Genomic DNA, 21202 nt, shown 5'->3' with positions numbered 1-21202 from the left:
CTACCTATACAGTAAAATGAGGTCCCCTATTACATGTAAGGTCACATGCACTTTTGTTGAGAAGTGTTCTGCAGAATTAAGATGAAAACACTCAGCTAACAATGATTAACTGTGTATTCATCCACCTTAACATTATGGAAAAAATAGCATATGATGACCCTTAAGCAAAATCAAGATCTTGTGTATCATATGTCAGTGACACTTTACAGAAGATATTTTGACTGGCTATTAAAAAAGAAGTAAAAAAAATGAGGACATTATTTTATAGATTATTGAAAAAATTACATTCTTGTTTTTTACAGCAAGTATCTTATTTCTTACTGGACATTTTCCAGCACCACCTTCTTGCCACAAGTCTTTGATATGGCCCTTGATTTAAAGTACAGTATATTAGATACCTTTCCCACATATAACTTTTCCCAGGACACAGGTATTACTTTTTTCTTCTCTCTGCAAGCCAAATCTTGTAATTCTTTGATGAAGCCTTTTTTTTTTTTTACCACATAATTTTTAAGAGAAGACAAATCTGTTTTAAATACTAGTTGTAGTAATATTGGATATATCTTATGATGGATACCTCTTACTCAAAATTCTTCTGTCTTTGTACATTTTATGGGAGTTTCCTCATACATAGCACTGGATGAAGTTCACACAGCTGGTTGAGCTCAAGTGCATCTTCCAGACCATTCTGTACCATGATGCAGTAACCAATAAAAAGCATTTTTCAAATATTTATGTTCCCTTTCATCTGTTGAAAGTCTCTCTAAGTTCTCCTCAGAGGTCTGTGAAACCTCAATGTGCACAGTGTTCATACACTACCAGTATAAGGAGAAACTGTGTCCATTATGGCAAAAACCACTGGGTAGAGAACAGAAAACACCCATGCAGAATGACACACTTGAGTTCTGTGGAAGTCATGCAGAATTCTGCTATGGTTAAGGAAAGACCAGTTAAAGAAAGACCAGTTAAATTTAATCAGATTTATAGCACCTCATCTGCATGTCCATCCATACACTTAGTGCTATGCTTACCTCAAAGAACTTCTGTATTACATAGTTTCCAAATACATCAGTCATCAACTGATAGGCTGCTTGCAGGATCTCATTAAATACCATCTGGCGCTCAGCTGGAGTAGCTCGCTCCAGCTTTTGCTGTATAAACCTAAGTGCAAAAAAAGGTACATTATGCTTTACATCAACAACAGGAAAACCTCTCAAACACTGTTTCAATGAGACACCTCAACACTAAAGAAGGCAGTCAACATTTTTAAAATTTATTAAAATGAAAGTAGTGCCTCTGCATATAAAAGGATACATTTTAGTAAAATTAAGACTTGAAAACTTTCATTTCAAAAGCATTAAAGATGAAAAGAATAACAGCAACTAAGTACCTGATGATGTACTGACAAAAAATAGTTGTACGTTCCAGATGCCACATATTTTGTTTTCTTAATCAAAGCCTCTTTGATACCTTAATACTTGAGTTTACAAGTCTAGTTATGAGGCTATTTCTACGCTGAAAATTTCTACAGGCAGCTAAATTAATACTACTTTTACAATGAAATTTCTTAAGAGAAGGTCAGCCTAAGAGTGTGTGCTCCAATTAAGATGCTTTGAGTTGAAACGACAAGCACCTCATTCAAAACTTTCATATTAATAAAACAATATCAAAGCAGTCAAATATTACTAACTATTCTTATAATAATTACCTAGAACCGTGCTGGTCTTGGGAAAATTCAACAATATGCCCAACAAGGTCCCTTAGCTGAAGGTTAGGGAAACGATTGTTCCTGAAATCTTCCAGCAGCCGGCTGCGTCCGGAAGGCATAATGTCAGACCTGCTGTAGCGGAGGCGCGAGGGAGGGAAGAGCTGGCTGCTGGAGCTAAAGAGGCTGGAGGTGCTGGCCGCACTGCGATACTTGGCTTCGGCTCCGGGGGCTGCAGAAATATAGCGACCACTACCATTTGTCAGTCCTCCTACAAGGAAGCAGCTCTGTCAGTCACAGCCATGAGAGGGAAGTAAGCAACAGCAAAACAGCAAGTGAACTAAAACTACCGATACACCCTGGAGCCAAAGAAAACAACAGTGCTGTCTTGTTATTTGTATTTACCTCATTGTGGTCAGAGGAGTTAGATAGCTTTATCTTGCAATAAATAAAACCATTATCCTCCTCATTTTTATGTGAAGGGCACCAGGAAAAGAAATGTCATTAGAGGAATATATCAAGGTAGGTAAAGTGAGCACCCACTCAGCCTTACAGAAACTTTAGAACTGGGTGGGCCTTAGGCTTAGTGGGCAGATTTCCACTTCGTGAGTCATACTGGCTTATACCCTTGTTAGTAGTCTTGAAGTTAGCCAATTGTGTCAAAATGGACCATGAAATCTGAACTACCCTTCAGTCCCTACTGAGATGCCTTTCCAGCTTACAGCAATTTAAGGGCATTTTTGGGGAGGCACATGTGGTGCCTCTTGCCAGCTGTACCTGTCCTGCAGGTTATTTGATGACTTCAGCATCCTAAGCTTTCAATGTGGTACCTCTCCTCAGCACTAAATGTGTCACATTTCCAACCAGGTAACTAAGGGTGCCCTACTTAATTATCCAACAACCCCAGATATATCAAAGTGAAACTCCTTTTAGAAACATGAAGTCCTTTCCTCACTGCACAAACACTCTCACTTCATCCTTGCTCGCTTTCTAAGAACTGAATTGCCTTCCTGTGTCTATGTCCTGCTCCTGTTTGCTAGTGATTCCACCTACAGCTCCTGTCACTCTACAGTCCTGTGCATGTCTCCTCACACCCTGCTCTCTGATCAGTGTGTGTCACTCTGAACTCCTCCAGCATGCCTCTTCCCTCCACTCTACAAAAGGCAGCAATTATCATAAAACACATCCAAAGCATTTTTCCAACTGCTGTATGATTTTTCAGGGAAATACTCTTACTATACTACAAGCAGAAATACTCAAAGGCAATTCCCACATAGAAACCTCAATTCTACTACTAAAACCAAACTAAGGAAAGAAAAAACCAAACACTCCCTGAAAGTATTGACTATGAATTGGAAAAGGAAAGCATTGTGTCTCCCTGTCTAGGAAGTAACATTGTAATCAAAGCCCTTTCAAAGTCAACAGAATAAATATCTACATTTGAATTTAAAACAAATTGCAGTACGTGCTGTTTGAATGGTGCTCTAGTATAAACTTAATTTTTAAAAAAGGCAAAAAAAAGGAAAAGGAAAAAAAGAAAAAATAAAGAAAAAACCCCAGCTCACTGTGCCCTAGCCAATCCTTCATTTGGTTCCAAGTATTTATAAGGCCAGGCAACAGCAGTGTTACAGTGGGCTGGCAATGTATTGATGGTGAAGTTATCTTTCTCAAAAGGTCAAATTCTAGTACCAGAATCTGAAATGTTAGTGCTCTGCAAGACACATCAAGCATAACATTTATTGCACTATATAGTACTATGCCCTAAAACAGAAATAATTAGTACTTATTTTTATAATTAAGTCTTCAAAATTCTGTGACAAACATTAATAAATACTTTATGTCCCATAGTACCTTTCAAAAATCACTAGCTTTTCTTTTAAATTAAGGCCTCTTAATTCTCTACAGTCAGAAAAACAAAATTTTTGTAACTACAGTTTTTAGTTTCCATTGACAAACACTATGGTACTAACAACAACAACAAAAAAAAAAGAAAAAAAAAGAAAAAAAGAAAAGAAAAAAAGAAAAAAAAAGAAAAGAAACACCCAACATTCTGCAGGTGAAGCAGTGTGCAGAGTGATGGTCTGCCATAATTCCTCCTCTAGGAATGGACTTGTACAGAAAAAAAAAGTTATGCAGCTGAAGTGATGGTATTTCTCATCTGGAGTATGTAAACATTGCACAGCAGTGCAATCCTGGCTCCCCTGCAGGTGCTGTGCAGTAACACTATTTAATATCACGAGAGGGCACCAGAGCCCATCTGCTGAAAGGAACTTACAGGCTGCTTTCCTGTTGCAGGATCACTATTGCTCCACTGATCACATGCTCAATTGTGTGCCAGAAACTAATAGGGCAGTTTTGATCATATGCTCAGTCAACATACATGGTCACAGAACTGAACATGTGAATCAGGAATTGTTTCAGCTTGTTTTTTTTTAAATGAGCCTTCATGTCTTTAAATTAAATGAAACAATATTTTCCAGCAACTAAAATAGAAATTTGGTAGCTTTTAACAAATGTGCTATTTATGTGTAATATGCACTTCCTGCTGAGAATTATTAAACCTTTTTCAGTCTAATTTGGGAGCCATCACTTTTTAAGACTTGTAAGATAACTATGCTGCAACTGGGAGGCTCCTGTCTAGCCTGTGAGACTATTTCAGACAATCACGTTAAGCAGGACAATAATACAGGAAGGCTGTACTAAGAAAGCACATCCATTGTGCCCAGAAAAACCTGTGGTACTCAGAAAGCAGAACCTTCTAAAACACGGGATACTATTATAAAAAAGAGTAATTTAATTAGTAATTAGCTTTTATTTTCACATAACCTTTAATTAAAGCAATGTTAGGGCTCATTGGCAACTCTGCAGATTTGAAAAACAGTAAAACTCCCAAAATAAAGGCATATTATCTTAGATACTTATTACATGCAGATATAATTGTGAGTACAATGGCCTATTTTCTTCATCAAACTAGGAAAGTAATAGCCTGCATCTTGTCAGTTATATGGGGAACATACCCTACTGAATAAAGCACTGAAAAACTCAAGTACTTACTATACATCAGTATAGGCACACAATTCCAAACTCCTGGGGAATGAAGTGTGCCGTTCGTTCTTCACATAATCAATTAGCTACCACTTCTGATCTCATAAAACAAAGATCTCCAAAGCACTGAATAATACTAAGATGGCTTTACAGTTTAATTGAACTTAAACCCCCCATGGCTAATCCATAGGGAGGAAAAGGCAGAGAGATATAAAGGGGATATAGATCATCTAAATCAGAGCCTAGTTTCAAGGACACAAAGCATGTTAAATTATTGACTCCTTAACACATTTAGTGTTAAGGAGAACATGAAAAAACATTAAAAACTAGATCCAGGCACATTTATTTTGACAGCATTAGTCTGTTAGTATTTATCAAAGTATTTTTTCAATTATTTCTAATAAAGACAGAAAATACGTCTACTGCAGAGTAACTTATTTACACGTGTCAGCAGTTTTTTCTAGCAACACACATACATGTATGTAAATGCTTTAAACTTAATTTCTATTAAGTATTTGCTCATCTGTAAAAAAGCAGCTTCAGCTCATCCTAAGCTTAAAGTTTCATCTTCATATGGAAAACAGAATTACACAGATCTATGTATATTTCAGGAATCAATGCATGTGTTTATAATGACTGGTTCCCTGCAGCCCTACAGAGGAGGGGCACAGCTGAGGCAATGCGAAGCTCCCCACACTGCTTTGCCAAGGGGCCTTGACTCTTACCCAGAATGACCATCTCTGAAGGTGAAACAGCAATCCCAACTGCTAACAAGACTGGGTCCCAACACACAGGATACAATTACCTCCAAAAGCCCAGATTTTAGAAATCCTACTCTACACCAGAACTCTATTCTCAAAATGCTGCAATGTACCATCAAACAGGGTAAGGACTACAAATCTAAAAGGGTTTTTTATGACAATGGAAAACCACTTCCTCTTGCAGTTCCTTGTACTTGGGAGTGAAAGGGTAGTTCAAATTCATGACCTTACTGCTCCAGCTGATTACAGTAAAGAAGCAGTTACAGACAACGGACAAATCTCTTCAAATACAGGAAAACTGACACTAGCACAAAGTTATTAGCACATTCCTACTTTAGGATGTTGGATAAAAGTTGGTGAGAAGAGATAAAAACAGCAAAATATCACAAATTTCTTGTAAAAGGGAAATTGTTCTTTTAAGCTACAAATTGCAGCAGTGTCTGACAAAGGGGTTATAAAACCATGCACCCTTTCCCAGTGTAGTGCTCTAGATTCTGGTGGCTGAAACAGGAGCAACTGAGTTTGATGCCCATTTTAAAACAAGAGTTAAACTTAACTGAACCTGTTGATACAAGCAGGCAGGACAAGTTTGGAAGGTGGAGGGAGAGCTGCATTTGACAGGCATTATCAGAATACCAATGGAAACTGCATGCAGACATGAACTTACAATGTTGTTCTACTCTGAAAAGTGACTACATGGTAACCATACCCCTTATTAAAGTACACTCCCTGTTTGATTTCAAGTATAACTTCTCACTTGGTGAGAAACCTCTGATTTTTTTATTTTTTGTATGTGAGAACAAAACATGCTTCCAAGAGTGGTTGATGAACACACCAGAATAAATATAACAAGACAGACAATTGACTTCAGAAATAACCTTAAACTCTTACATGGTACACTTTGCATGCAACTGTGCAAAAATATGGCACAGGGCAGAAAGGCTAAAAAAGATTACTGTATTTTTCTGCATTTTTTCTGAAAGCAAATATCCAAAAGTCCTCCATTTCCAAATTTCAGGCTGATTTTGTAATATAGCAAAAAGTTTTTATCAGTAATCAAGGTCCACTTCATTTGGATGATGAAGAGGACACATGGAAGCCAACAAGGTTGTGTCAATTTTCAGAGTACAACTGTATATTCTGGCAGTTACACACTGATCTAGTACATGATTTTAACAAGGTATTAGGCTTAGTTGACACTGCCAAACAGTTCAAAATGGGTCAAAGTCAGTATTTAACAATTTCTGCTGACAGAGGCAATCCTCTGTACTGATCACAGCCTATTTTCTCAGAACTGAAAAAAAGTCTTTTAACATTCATCAAATGTGAAACAAACAAAACTTTGAATGTTTTAAATTTTAGATAATGCCTTCCAAAATTTGGTTTAAGTATAGTTTTCAGCAATATGAAAACTATGGTGAGAGTACTTTGAAAAGAAAGAAAGAAAAAGATTTCCATGATAACCCCATTGTCAGATGTTCAGAACTTTCTCAAAAGCCTCCATTTGGGCTGAAACTTTCCATGCTTGGTCTCAGCCCAAAGGTGCACTTTGTAGACCTGAAAAAGGAAAAAAGGTAAGTAAAAAAAAATAAAACGTGCTGAAACATCCCCTTGCCCAGTTTTATTTCGGGTATTCAGCACTTAACCTTGAAGGGGATACTGTACTGCAAATGTAATATATTTTAATTATTTACCTTTGCTATACAAATTACTCATACTTTTTTTCACTAAAGGTGTATTATGGTAGGCATTTAAAAATTTTGTTTCCTGTTTTATTTGCACTAAGAGGTATAGGGGATTGTGCTGCCTATTGCAAGCATGGAACTGTGCATTGAACAGTTACTGGAGCAACTGACAACTCAATCTTTAATTAAATCCAGTTCCACTCTATGATTTTAGCATCTAAATTAAATGACTGCAAATATTCGCAGCAGAAAAGGAAAAACTGTACCAGACAACCTCGGGTTAGAGGCATTATCTTCTAAATATACTGTATATTGTGGTGGGGTTTCTTTAGATCCTTTATTTTTTTAAAGAAAGGTTGAGCTCCCATGTTTTCTTACTAGCCAAAAAAAAAAAAATTCAAGAAATTATTTTCAGCATTCCTTAAAAAAATACATTTGATAACAGAGAGCCACCACTAACAATGCCTTTGCTACTTCTTTGACAATTTTTTTTTTTTTGTCTCCTTCCATCAGTCTGGTGATAAATTACTGTCTTCCTGGCAAAGTAATTGGGCCATGAGGTTGACTGATTCAAAAATCACCTTTCAATACATTTTACATTGAGAGAGAGCACTGCTCACTTTTCTACTTTATCATGGCAAGGGGCACTAATGAAAGTCACTTCACTGTTAAACACATCATCTACAATGTCCTTAAAGTGGCAACACAGTGGAGGAGAAACAAAAATAATGCACCTATGCTTGTCATACTGTGGAAACATAATAGAAAAAGGACCAATAATTCTTACTGGGCTTCTACAAGGGAAGAAAAATCAGTTGTTGGCCCGATACTGCCAAAAGCTGAGTGCCCTCCACTGTCAAATCAATGAGCATCTGAACGTGCTCTTCACCATCAGGAATGGCCCCTCTTCATTACAAAACTGTTTAACAGCAAAGGTAATGTGACATCTCTTATGCAACATATATTTTACACATAGAAATACATACACACATACAAACAAAAAGTGTTTTTTTGGTTTTTGTTTTTGTTTTTTTTACCTAAATGCAAACTGGATGAGGATCCATGTGATGAAAGTGATGGCGGTGGCGTAAGTGAATGTCCTGGCGTTTGGCTTGGCAGAGGCATGCCTATTGGACTTGGAGAGGAGGAAAATCCCAGACTATTGTAAAATGGCTGCCCTATGGGTGCTAGGCTGCTACTAGATCTTTTGTACAAGTCAGAGCTAGTAGATAGAGAATCTCTCCTTGTGGCACTACTACTTGCAGAACTGCCAACTGAAGAAGAAATAAAAAGACCCTAATTACACAGTGTCAACTGAATAAAACCTATCCCCAACTACAGCTGGGCAACAACAGATGCGATCACAATAATTACAGCAATCGTTATGACAAAGACAATCACTGTGATAACCACACATGCTTTTAAGTAAAACTAAGTGGGTATAAACATACCACTGGCAAATAATTTCATCAATGTCCATGTCTTTCAACATTTCACACTAGACTTCTCACAGTAATATTGCAGTACTCTGTTTTAAATGCCTGACTTCAGGCTTTGGGACAAATATGGAATTTATAAGATTAGATTACACTGTCACTTTATTGGATAAATTATTCTAAAAACATTGCCGCTAAATTTTTTGGTAATTTTTTTTTCCACCATAAATTATTAGTCAGACAGTGATGCTCATTTCAGGAAAAAGTCTAGAGGAAATTTGTTGTTGTTTAAGGGTTCACAAAATAATTTATATTGATGTTCAGCTGTTTCTGAACTTCCCTGTTTGTGAACCCCTCACCTGTAGGAAAAAAATGACTACTTTAAATTCCCTATGAGAATTATGGCTCTCAAAGAAGTGTTTTGAAAAGATACTATAAAGAGGGAATAGGCCAAGAAAGAAGATGAGAAGCACAGCAGAGATAGGAAAGTTAAGTGAGAAATTAAAAACGTGATTTTACTGCTATGAGTGTTTCTGAAAGTCAAATTAGACTAGAGGCTTTGTATAACAGTGTATTAGTGAAGGACTGGTTATCCTGCACAGCAGCGTTCAGCAGGGCGATGAGCAGTCTAGGACAAATTAGGAGAACAATAAAAAGCTTTTAGAAATGTTAAATTCTAGTATCTGCTGCATACTAGTGAAGTATTAAACCAGAGTGCCTGTTTTAAACATTGAACATTATTATAATCATGAATCAAACTAAGATTATGGATATTTTAATAACGAATATCTTTCTTAGCTGAATTTGGAAAATTGATTACTACTATTGACTATTTCAACTTAAAAAGGAAAGGTCACAATTTTTACTTCCATCACCTTTGTCCTTTTAAAGTACTTTCCTACTAAAGCTGGCGGCATGGAACAATATAAAGGTCGCCTGAAACTTTCCATTTTTAAGACACTAATTTGTTTTCTCATAACATTAACAACTTGGCTAATATTTTTTATCGCAGGAACTTGCCTGGATAATTTTTTGAATAGAACTTTTGTCTAAACACTGCCATTTCAGAAATACTGGCAAAGAAAGGTGCTTTATCTTTACCAAAATAATCTAGCTACCTCTTTGAGAAGTTGATGCTCTCATGCACTCAGACCAAATATACCAGCAACAGGAGACCTTTATTTTCACACTCTTAGACTAGACTAAAAATCTTTGCAAAATCATAGTTCACCCAAGTTCAGCACGGATCTGCTACAGACTCATAGCTGAAAACTTAAACTCCTGACCATACACAGCACGTCTGAGATGGTTGATTAAGGTTGTGCCTGCAATTGAACTTCAGTGTGTCATGTCAAAAACAGACTGTGAAACTGCTGTCCAAGATTCCACCTTGTGTTGGAAAGGCCCATGAGGCAATGAAGAAAGGAAGTTTTCTATTTCAAGTGGCAGGAAGACAAAAGCCAAACACAAGAAGTAGACTAGGGAGAGGGGAAAGAGAAAAAAGGAAACCAGAAGGAAGCGAGAAAGGTAAGACAAAGGAGCCAACAAAGAGACTGCAAGAAAAAGTGACAAGCACTTTCAGTGGGACTGAGGATGAGAAGAAAGCAAATCTGAAGAAAAGTTAGGCTGCAGAAGGTGTATGTGACTGTGGGGCAAAAAGACTGAATAGTAAGCTGATGATGGGAACATCACACAGTACAAGTAGAAACAGAAACATACTTAGGAGGGAAGCAGGAGATAAATGTTGCCTGGAAACTGGGAAGGAAGACATACTAGAGGAGAAACCAGAAGGAAAAGATACTGGACTAACTAGGCAAGGAGACTGAGAATAAGAAACCAGAAGAGCAAATTAAGGCAACAGTTGAAAGAAGTCTCAAGCTCTGAGACCAGCTCTACAGGCTCTGGCTCAGTGAACCATATCAATGTTAATACAATGCTACATGATGGACTGCCATTTTTCCATCTTTCAGCGTTTCTTATTCAGCTAAATTACTGCAGCTTAACAAGTTACCACAAAGCAGCTGAGCTGCATTTTCACACACAAAACAAGCAAAGCTCACAAAACACAGAAGATAAGTTGCATTGGTTTACTCCTCTTCCCCCCTCCCTATCTAATGCAATTCCTTTACAGCTGTTACAAGCCAGAAGGCGGCATCTGGAAAGCTGCCACAGTTGATCTAATTCTTGGCTACCTGTTAAGCTGCAGTGACTTATCATCATGTACCTAAACCTTTAAAATGGAGTATGAATAACTTTATTATAAAAGAACAGAGACTGTGAGTACATACAGTCATTTATATGGTATGTTTGCTGCTTTCAGCTGTTACTTTGTTCAGTCATTCGAGCTAGAACATGCTCACCTTCACATTTTTTGCAGCTATTTTTGCCCCCTGCAAAAACTGAAAACATAGGGCAAAATGTGTTCTGCCATCTATCAGTCTTCATGGCTATATTTTAACTGAAATTCAACATTTTCAACATACTGATGGGAGTTACAAAGAAGCTGAAACCATGGCACATAAAAAATTAAACTTTTAATTTGCCTCAATATGCATGAATACCAATTGTTTAAGTGCTCATTTGTGAAACTCAATTCATATATACACACAGGCCAGAATCCTAAAAAAAAAAAATAATCAGGAAGCACTTTTTAAGTGGCTATTAGGGCAAGTACAATTTATACTTGGCAGAAGGGCACTTTCAATATACTTTTATTCTAACAATACGACGAAAAATATTTCAGGTTTAGATAGCACCTTTCATCAGCACTTCTCAAACTGCAAAAGCATAGGGTTCCTGCTTCCCTGTGCAAACTACCATGCTAATTAAATCACCCTGGATACTGCTCCAAGATTTCAGCATGTGCTCTCTGTGCTGAGGGCTTTGGATAAAGCTCTGTAACTGACCTTTGCTACAAGAAAAAGGCTTAATCTCCTGTGCCAGAAAAATCTATGCTGATTTTCTTAAGTAGATACACAACTGAAATTTGTGTTCTATGGAGGTTCTTCAGATAATGCAGGATAAAAACTTTTATGACTTATATCTATTCTATCTAGAGACCTTAAATAGTTGCATGGTATTAAATATATACATTTATTATGACTATCTACCACTATAATGAAACTGTCCCTAGAGTGAAACACAGCTGCTAAGGATTCACTGAAACCTTACAAATAGCTCTGGACAAGTTATATTATGTAATATTGGATAGCACTATTTTGTAAATAAAATTTACTTGCTGTAAATTAAGGAAAAATTAATAAAACCTACACTACTGAATAGCCTCAATTTATTTTTTTTAATTGAACATGGCATGTTTCCGGTCTCTTCTTTAAAATCAGATACTGGACAGGATCAGTGTAAACACCTGATTTTGGACTTCCTAACATTAGTTGTGTTAAAGTAAATAATTTTTCTGATTATTTTATGAAAATTAACACTGAGAAAAAAACTGTGTTGGTATGCAACATATTTGATGTCACTAGTCACACTGTTACCAAACAACTACCATGACTTAACACTGAAGGGTGTGCTTTTCCTTCTGTTTTTTCTCCCCCATATATTAGGCCATTTTGTAATTTTATAAAAGTTGCTTTCTTTAGCACTAGTTTTCCTTAATTTTGCAAAGAATTGTTAGAACGCATAAAATTCCCCCAATTTCTACCCATTTGCAAGATATGCAAGATCAAACATGCTCCCCTGATTTCATTAAAATAATATTAGTAATAAGAAGCAATTCAGAAGCTGTAAACTTTGAGATTAATAGCAAAAGGCGATTTCTTTAAAAATGTTTATCTTACTTTACTAAAACTGAATTTGAAATATAACAAACCTACCTTGCATGTTTAAAAACTGTGAATATGAAATTTCTGCTTTAGAGCAGAAATGTCACAGAATGATTTTTTTTTTTTAATATAAACAGGTTGGTAGTATTTAGGAGTATCTGTTGAAATAATTAAAGGCCCCAAACATGCATAGAACTATTTAGCTTAACTGTATCCAAGATTAAACCTGCTAGAGCTAACCAGGACTATTCTTTGGTATTAGGTATTTTGGTTTTATAAATACTTTTAAAAAGTTATGGAAACAAGCACTTTGATATTAGATCAAATTTAGAAAGTCATAGGCTGTAAGAAAATTAGGAATTTTTCTGATATAATTATTAAAACAAAAGAATGTATATCTTCACTATCATCAATTGTTACTTTAACCATAGAATGAAGACCTTCTTGAAAACAAAAGCAGCTTACAGAAACAGTAACAAACTTCTGGGGCACAGTTCAGTGATCAGTATGGAAAAGTATTTTGGAGATTCCTGTGACTACAAGATATTGTTCAAAAATGCATCTTCTATACAGAACCCAAGTAAATTTTAAAAACTTCTTTTATTTTTCCCTCTAATTTGTTTTAAACTTATATAATCTATTTTTGCATTCTTTTTAGAAATGTATGTATATATATGATGCCTGATACAGATACATTTTTTTGCTTAGCACAAAAGTTTCACAGAATGTCCTCACTATATTAACAACCTACCTGATGAGCCAAATCCACCAAGTGCAGAGCCGATAGCTGCCCCTAAAGAGCTGCTACTTCCAAAGCCAAGAGATGTGCTTCCTGGTTGGCCAGGACCATGTGAAAAAAGGGAACTGCTCTGGGAGTTATTGGTCAAAGAGTTACTGCCATAAAATGAATTGGATTGTAGGCTACTATTTGTTTGCTGTTGCTGTTGCTGTGGCTGGGCACCAAGTGGCCGAAATAGACCGTTCGTGGCTCCTGCGAGATTGTTTGCTGTTCCTCCAGCTGAAGCAGCTGCAGCTGTAAAACACACGTTTTCAATCACAATTACTCTCTTGAACATTTCTGACTGAAAATGGATTATTCAGAATTAAATTGTATTTTCTTGAAGCCCTCTCAAAACAAGCAGAAATTCACATATTAAAGGACTAAGAGACTTAATAGTATTATACAATCTTAATTACTCAAAGAAAAAGAGTGAAGACAACACATGTTTTAGGCTAATCAAGGCTGCAGAACTGTTAATGTAATTGAGGGAATTTCAAGTGTAAACATGTAAGACATTATTGTTTACTGAACTTTTTATATCCAAAACTGCAGTGGCAGAATTGCAGCTAAGAGTCATTCAAAGACATCTTCAGCTACTGTCAGAAGCCAAGTTCTGCACAGAGAAAGAAGCTGATAGATTTACTTAAAATCTAATTTTCTGAACAGATTAAGTTAATTAATCCAGGATTAATATTCTAGATTTTAATTTCACAAATGCAATAAATGGTTCAGTAAAGTAATACTAGATCTTACAACTGGTAAAAAAGAGGGAAACTAGAGAGTTTTGATAAAACTAATTCTCCTCTTTTGCTTTCCATTCTATACATAGCTTTCTCCTTGCCACATTTTTCAGGAGAAAAGAAGTTTCATGAGAAAAGCATAGCAAGGTTCCAGGGCAGTCCATCTTCTGCCAGGCTGAAGCAATGAAATGATGCTACCTAGAGGACACCATTTAGGGGACTGATGAGAAGTGCATGTTATAATGCATGGGGAGAGGAAGGAGAAAATGTTCCTATCTGACAAGTAACATTTGCAGACACATGCCTGTGTATGTATGAGAAGAGGACTGTAAATTCCAATTAAAAATGGAAAATCCCATCTCTGAGAAAGAACAGAAGACAGAATAAAAAAGCAAGCATGCACAGTATATCCCTCATAACTAGAAAACTTCACAGATGCACAGAAAAACACAATGTCAAATATTAATCAACATTACTGTTAAGATTCAGTAGAGAAGTGAAAGAAACCTCTGTGCAGGATTAAATATTTACCTGCTTGTGCTGCTGCAGAACTGATGAGCACAGGAGTTGAGGCCACCAATCTGACCGGTGCGCCAAGGCCAGTTCTCGCTCCAGGGCCTACGACTAAGGCACCAGTCTGATCGTAATAGGCAGTGGGAGCCAGCACCTGGTAACCTGCACCACACAGGAGACAAGGATCAGTGCTACACACAGGCTCACACAGTCAGCATTTCCTCTCTCCTTGAAATATTCTAATCACAAACTACAAACCAGCATTCCCGCCACAGTCTCTGAATATCAACTGGACATCAAAGCAAACGCAATAAAGATCATAAAATACTGGGATAAAATAAGATTTAGAAATGCTTCAAGCTATTTTTTACAACTAAAATAACTGCTAAAATTAGTAGTCTAAAGTTGAAATTACTGTCAAGGTTAAAGTTTCTAACACCGTAGTGAGAAGGTACAGGTACAACACAACTGGCAGATTTGGATCATTATCAAATCAATTTCTTTCAGCAGTTTAAAATACTTTTCTCTTCTACTCCTCTGCGCATGGAGAAGCTCTTGAGACGAGTACAATTAAAAGGCTAAGCTAAATGCAAGTCTGGCAATTCCACACATTACCTAACCACACTTCAAGTCCATCTGCAAAAAACACATTAGGAAAGGAATGCTGTGTGTGCAGGAGTACCTTGGACCAGCCAGTTTCACAGGAATAAAAAAGACTGTAATCCAAGCATAACACTTCATTCAGTTGACAGTTAAGAACTGGAATTGATGAAGAAAGGGAGGAGGAGTTGAAAAAGAAGAAAAGCAAGCAGTTCGAAGGAATACAGGATACAGTATTTGAATGAAGAAAAGCAAAAGATCCAAAAGAAAGCCAAGCAAAAAACCCCCCTTTATTCAGAACTAGAGCAAGAGAATTAATTTTAAAGCTCTTGACACTTTATCGTGAAGTAGATGAACTGGAATAAAAATCCCTCAAAAATGGAAGACAAGCTACAACAATCTAAGAAAGGGTGCTGATATTGAAAATACAACAATTTCTAGTTGTTAGGTTGAGTATTATTATGAAGCAATGAAATAAAACCCAATGGAATTTCAATATTCCTCCCATGTTCAAATATATACTAACAGTATTAAGAAAAAAGACAAGATTGCAAAAGTCACACATCTATTTTTGTACATGTAAGAACAAAGATTTTGCATTCTATTTTAAGTCAGCTGTTCCCATCAGTTGCCTTGTATGTTCAGAACTAGGTCTAGCAGATTTCTCTCTGAAATACATATGGACCTGAACATAACTGGACCTCTGATTTAAGGTGAGTACCACAATCAGCAGCCTTCCAAGTCATATTTTCTCATCCTCAATTTCTGAAACATCTCTGATCTCCTCTGCCTAGATACAATCCAAAAAAAGAGGTGGAAACATCATCTGCCTTCTGGCCTGGTGGTTGCAGTGCTCTGCAGGGAAGATGGATACACAGGTCCAAATTCTCACACACTAAGATAAGATAATATCAAGATATGAAGGAGACTCAGGCAGCACTGAACAGGACAGGAGCAATGAAAATCCAGATTTTTAGGTTCAATTCACAGTTCTGGAAGTGAATGCATTATACTGGTTATGAAAAATCATCACTGCTCTAATTCTAAATCTGTTTGTTCTCACTGCTCACTACTTGCTTTGCATTCCAGGCACATCTACCTTCTCTTTCCCACCAACAGCACAAGAAGACAGCTGCCCTCCACATCATTTGTCTGAAAATTTGGCCAGTTAAAACCAACCAAAACACGTTCTTACACTTGAACTAGATAAAATACTTTGCTAGAGGTGCCACTGCCTCTTCCACCTACAAAAATGTGCTCTGCTCTACCCCTTCCACTACTAAGAAAAGTTGCTACATTCCCAAGGTAGGGAAAGGTGACAAAGAAAGGTTTCATTATAGTTCTGCAGATTACACAAAATATGAGATTAGTGACACAGTACAAAAGCTCATTATAACAACACATGTTCCTGCAAACATTAGCCATGTTAATTACTAGTACCTACATAATTTCTGCTTCTACTCATAGCAGGTTGAACATGATAACAACATGTTGGTTCTGCTGTTTGTTCCTGCTGTATCTTATAAAACCACTTTTTCAGAACCCAGAATTGGCTAATGCTTAGCAGTATTTACTCTGCCCACCTACCCTCTTCAAATGCACAAACCTATGGATAATGCTGTAACTGTTGGAAGTATAACTGCATAAAACACCCACTGATTTTATGTTTATACCCTTCCACTCATCTGAAGCTAACATACAGCTTTTTATATGACTTCAAGCCCACAATGTAAACAAGCCTATTTTCCAATGCAAAATACCTGGAGGGGGGCAGGGGAGATAACTTACACTTTGCATCAATTAAATTTACTGAAATTAATACTAATGCATTATTATCTAATTAATGTTGGATTTTCTAAAATAATTTACTCATATGACTGCTAAATTAAAAAATTGAAGCAATTTGCCCTTGCTCTTTACATTACAAGATGTCCAAGCCCTCTTGATACTTCCCTGACATTATATGAATTTGTGATCCACCCACAGACAGTACATTTAAAATAAGTCATGATAAGCTAGGTCAATAGCGTCCAGATACTGCCACAGAAGGTTCAAGATATGAATGAGAACTGATGGGTTCATTTCTGTTTCCAATTTCTGGAATACATTTTGAACCAACACAACAAAGCAACATAGGACTGGCTATTTGTGAAATTGCTAAAACCTTGCTAAGTGAATCTGCAGCCTCAAAGGTATAAAATTTTTTGATTTGATACCAAAAATAAAATTTCAGAGAGACCATCCAAGACCAAATTAAGTAACTGAAGAAGAGCTCTCACAACAAACTTAGAGCTTCTCCTTTCCTTTCCACTATTCCACAAATTGTGCCTCCTCCCAGAAATCTGAGCACAAATCTAGAAACTTCCCCTGCCTTCTCTCTTATCAGAGATAAGGTGATGACTTGGTGATGACTTGGCAGTTCTCTTCTCTAATTCCCTCTCTTCCTGTTTCAGATTTTATTACCTTCCATCACATCATCATCTCTCCCTGTGGCTGTGCAATTTCCCCTCAAAATTAACAATTATCAATCTTACTTCAGTGCCTTCATATTCAAGTTCTCTGTGGTGTTCCCATGCAGTGAGAAAACTAAAACATACTGTTTCCTAATCAGTTCCTAATCGCACCTTTTATTTTAGAGTTCAACTGCTCTATCTATACTTACTGCCTCTGTATCAGCAGGGAATGTGAAAGTAAACAATCTAGTTTAAAACTTTGGTGTTTTGCTGAAATGATTTCTAAATGTCTCCAGAAACCACAGACTCTGAAAAACTTTCTGATTCTTATCACACAAACCTTGAATATACCTACAGAATGAGAGGAAATGAAACCTGTTCTCTTGGCTCATGCAGCTCATCCTTAGTACTGCCCTTATCCACCCAGCAGTGCAACTTCCCTCAGTGATGACATCCCAATCTATACCAGTTTGCCACTTGTCTCTACACAGTTTAACAGCTGTGACACTCCTTACTGCCAACTCAATTATCTGCTCCTTTTAAAAATGCCATCCTCTACCCTCCCCAATTCTCTTTGTCCAAAACCTGAACCCCTATAACCTTTTGCTTGTACTGAGGAAGACATGCTCAGCCTTATCTCTGCACAGCCTCTCAAAAATCAAATTCAGAACTTACTATCCAGGTAGTAACCCATTTATACTTTCTATAACCACTGTAACTTTGCCTACACTGTATATCTGACACAATGAAATCTGACTTCTATTTCATACTTCCCACTACAATGTCACACTTCAAATTCCTCTAGGTAATAAAACCAACAAATCCTATGCCAATGGAGAGAAACTGTTGATTTTAATGCTTTTTACTTGGGTGTTTTTTCCCAGACTACTCACTTTACATGTCCACCTGCAAGCCAGATGCACCATGACAGCTTTACTGTGTGAGCTCCATAAAACCAAGTTGTATCTGACCTAGCCAGTGCAGTCAGTGGAGCCTCTGGTGGGATTTGGCTGACCTGCTGTTACAGACATCTATTTCTGGGTAAGCTGAGCAGCTCTGCAGTCTCTTTACAGCAAATGCACAAGGAAGATCTCCACTGACTCCTTAAGACAGCTGAAGTCTCAAGCAGACTCCTGACTTTGGATGATTAAGCCAAGTCCAGAAGTTGCCTGTGATGAGCACTGGTTTTACTCGTAAGCAGAATGCATACTAACTGCCCTATGAATTTGGGAATACCCTCTGATACTTTCTGCACACATATATTAAGGCAGAAACACTGTTTTTTTAGAATCTTTGTTATTGAATGACTTGCTCAATATTAGGATAGAAAGAATTTTAAATGGTATTGTTTAACTTCAATGCAAAGTACACTTCACAATAAGTCGTTCTAAAAAAGAACCATAAGTTTCACCTTTTATCAGCTTTCCAGTACCCAGAGGGGCCTACAGGAAGGCTGGAGACTTTTTCCAAGAGCATGAAGTGATAGAACAGGAGGGAATGGCTTCCAAATGAAAGAGTGCAGTTTTGCATGGGATGTTAGAAACAAATTCTTTACTGTGAGGGTGGTGAGACACTGGAACAGTTGCCCATAGAGGCTGCTGCCACCTCATCCCTGGAGGTGTTCAAAACCAGGTTCAAAATGGGGCTCTGAGAAACCTCGTCTAGTGGAAAGTTCCCTGTCCATGGCAAGGGGTTAGAACGAGATGATCTATAAGGCCCCTTCCAATCCAAACCATTCTATCCTTCTATGATTTCTGAAAGGAGACCTGACAGTACCATTATGTGAAAAAGTAACCTGGATTTCAGGCCCCTTCTCTCTGCACACAGAATGAGATAGGTATCTTAAGTGACATAGGAATACATCTTCCTTAACAGCTAACACAGAAACACCTGAAACATCAAATTTCAAAATAAAGCCATCAAATAGTTGGGACAACATGAATTTCATCCAACACAAAGGCTGTGACAAGGAGAAAGCAGCTAAAATAATTTCAAGACAGCAGCATGGACAAGCTGAACAATATATTCTGACTTGCTAGTTCAAAATGAAACAAACTACAAATATCCTTTCTGTAAAGAGTATTTAAAAGCTTGAAACTCAATTTGGACCTTCATATTCTTGTAAAACATCTTAGTCCATTGAAATATGAATTCCACACGAAATCTTGTTTATTACAGGTGTTGCTCAGTGGTTGCTGTCTGGGATTCATTGAATCACATTTTGGTATCTAGGTATTATTTAGTCATCCAGATTCAATTTTATAGTAAGGTAATAGAAAAAGGCATCTCTGGAGCCAAACTCACTTTATCCTAAATCAGGAAACTAAAATAGAGGCAGACAAATCAAGAGTAAAAGTTCCTATTTCTCTTTGCTTATAAATGGAGCCCAAGCATCTCTCTCAAGAAGAGCTGAAGTAACAAGATTCCCACATATTTAATTTCCTCATTTTATATTCTTCTTAAGCTAAAAAGAGGAATCACCAGCACTCCTGAGTCACTACAAATCCATCTGATGATGACTGAAAAAATGTCTTTATATTTTCAGCTCTATTCCCTGTAATAGTGTGGTTGATAAAGCTTAAGTCAGTTGCACACAATTCCTATCATACAAGAGTCTGAAATATATTCAGAATAAAGTTCTTCTCTGGCCATCCAGACTTGAAGCATCAGATGGGATAAAGCAGGAGCCTACAACAGAAACTGAATAAAAAGGCTCCCGCCCTCATGGAAAACCTTTTAGGACTTGTGGAAGAGGAAAAAAAAGTCTTCCAGTACCTTCTTCAAAGCACAGGCTCTTGCACTACTGAGGTTATGTATTTGACCACTCAGTATTACTTTCAATCATCCATCTGAGTGGGGTTTACAGGTTTTAAGAACTACTCTTAAGACAGCTACTACTCCAGATCCAAAGAACTAACAAGTAACCATAAAAAATGTACACCACATCCCCTCTCAAAAAAAAAAAATTATAATTTATAGCTAAGCTTTTGAGGCTTGTGCAAAGATGGTTATAACATCTCTTACATGCCTCAATGTTTGTACCCTTATCCACTGCTTCGGTGAGGTGCAGAAGTACCACCTGGCAGGTGGCAGGTACCAGGACTGTACTTTGCTGATTCCTCATTTTTAGGAGAAAGATGCTAAAAGCTGAAGATAACTACTGCACGAGAAGAAATAGAAATTGCAGTTATAAAAGAAAACAGACAGGAAAAGCACCATAGCCAGTCTGCTCTGCAGTTAGAATCAAAAATGTGCTAATCGGAGGCCAAGTGCACGATGCAGCCCCAGAGCACATAGCGAACAACTCTGGCTCCAGGCTGCAGGACATCTCACAGTGGTGTCGACCAACGAGAGAACTTGCACAGGTCAAAGGAATGGATCAACATGATTTAACTCAACTATGCAAAAACCTTAACTTTCATAGTGAGGAATGGCCAAGTATACTGAAACTGCTCTTGCTCAGGCAACTGCACCAAACACTTAGATATTGAACTTCAACCTAACCCCTCCACAACACATGAACCACTTCTCAGGAAGTCAGAAGCCATGCACATGAGAAGAATCTGAGGCCCCAACATTTGGAGTGTTTCCAAGCATTTTGTGATCTTCAGATATGATCAAGTAGTAATTTTTTAAAAATGTCTTAATTTTGGATTCTGAATTTTAGATATTATTATGCCCCCCCAAAAAGTTATTCT

At 37.2% G+C, this 21202-nt stretch overlaps 1 protein-coding gene across 9 annotated transcripts in view; it reads right to left on the bottom strand.

The window, feature by feature from the left end:
* The window catches only part of PUM2 (pumilio RNA binding family member 2), a 68749-nt gene that overhangs the window by 9073 nt on the left and 38474 nt on the right, over window positions 1–21202 (bottom strand). For 7 of the 9 annotated variants that reach the window (XM_054279257.1, XM_054279260.1, XM_054279259.1 and 4 more), the window contains exons 11-15: window positions 14470–14613; window positions 13169–13450; window positions 8234–8470; window positions 1709–1976; window positions 1032–1161 (exon numbers count right to left, since the gene is read on the bottom strand). In XM_054279257.1, coding sequence (XP_054135232.1) covers window positions 1032–1161; window positions 1709–1976; window positions 8234–8470; window positions 13169–13450; window positions 14470–14613 — 1061 coding nt within the window. The remainder of the gene's footprint in view (window positions 1–1031; window positions 1162–1708; window positions 1977–8233; window positions 8471–13168; window positions 13451–14469; window positions 14614–21202) is intronic. The other 2 variants (XM_054279264.1, XM_054279265.1) reach the window with 1 other exon arrangement.

Source organism: Melozone crissalis, unplaced genomic scaffold, assembly GCF_028551555.1.
Source record: "Melozone crissalis strain CALT ecotype California unplaced genomic scaffold, PUWL_Pcris_2 ptg000027l_1, whole genome shotgun sequence".
Lineage (NCBI taxonomy): Eukaryota > Metazoa > Chordata > Aves > Passeriformes > Passerellidae > Melozone > Melozone crissalis.
The sequence above is the reverse complement of the archived record's forward strand: the minus strand, read 5'-3'. Positions and strand labels throughout refer to the sequence as shown.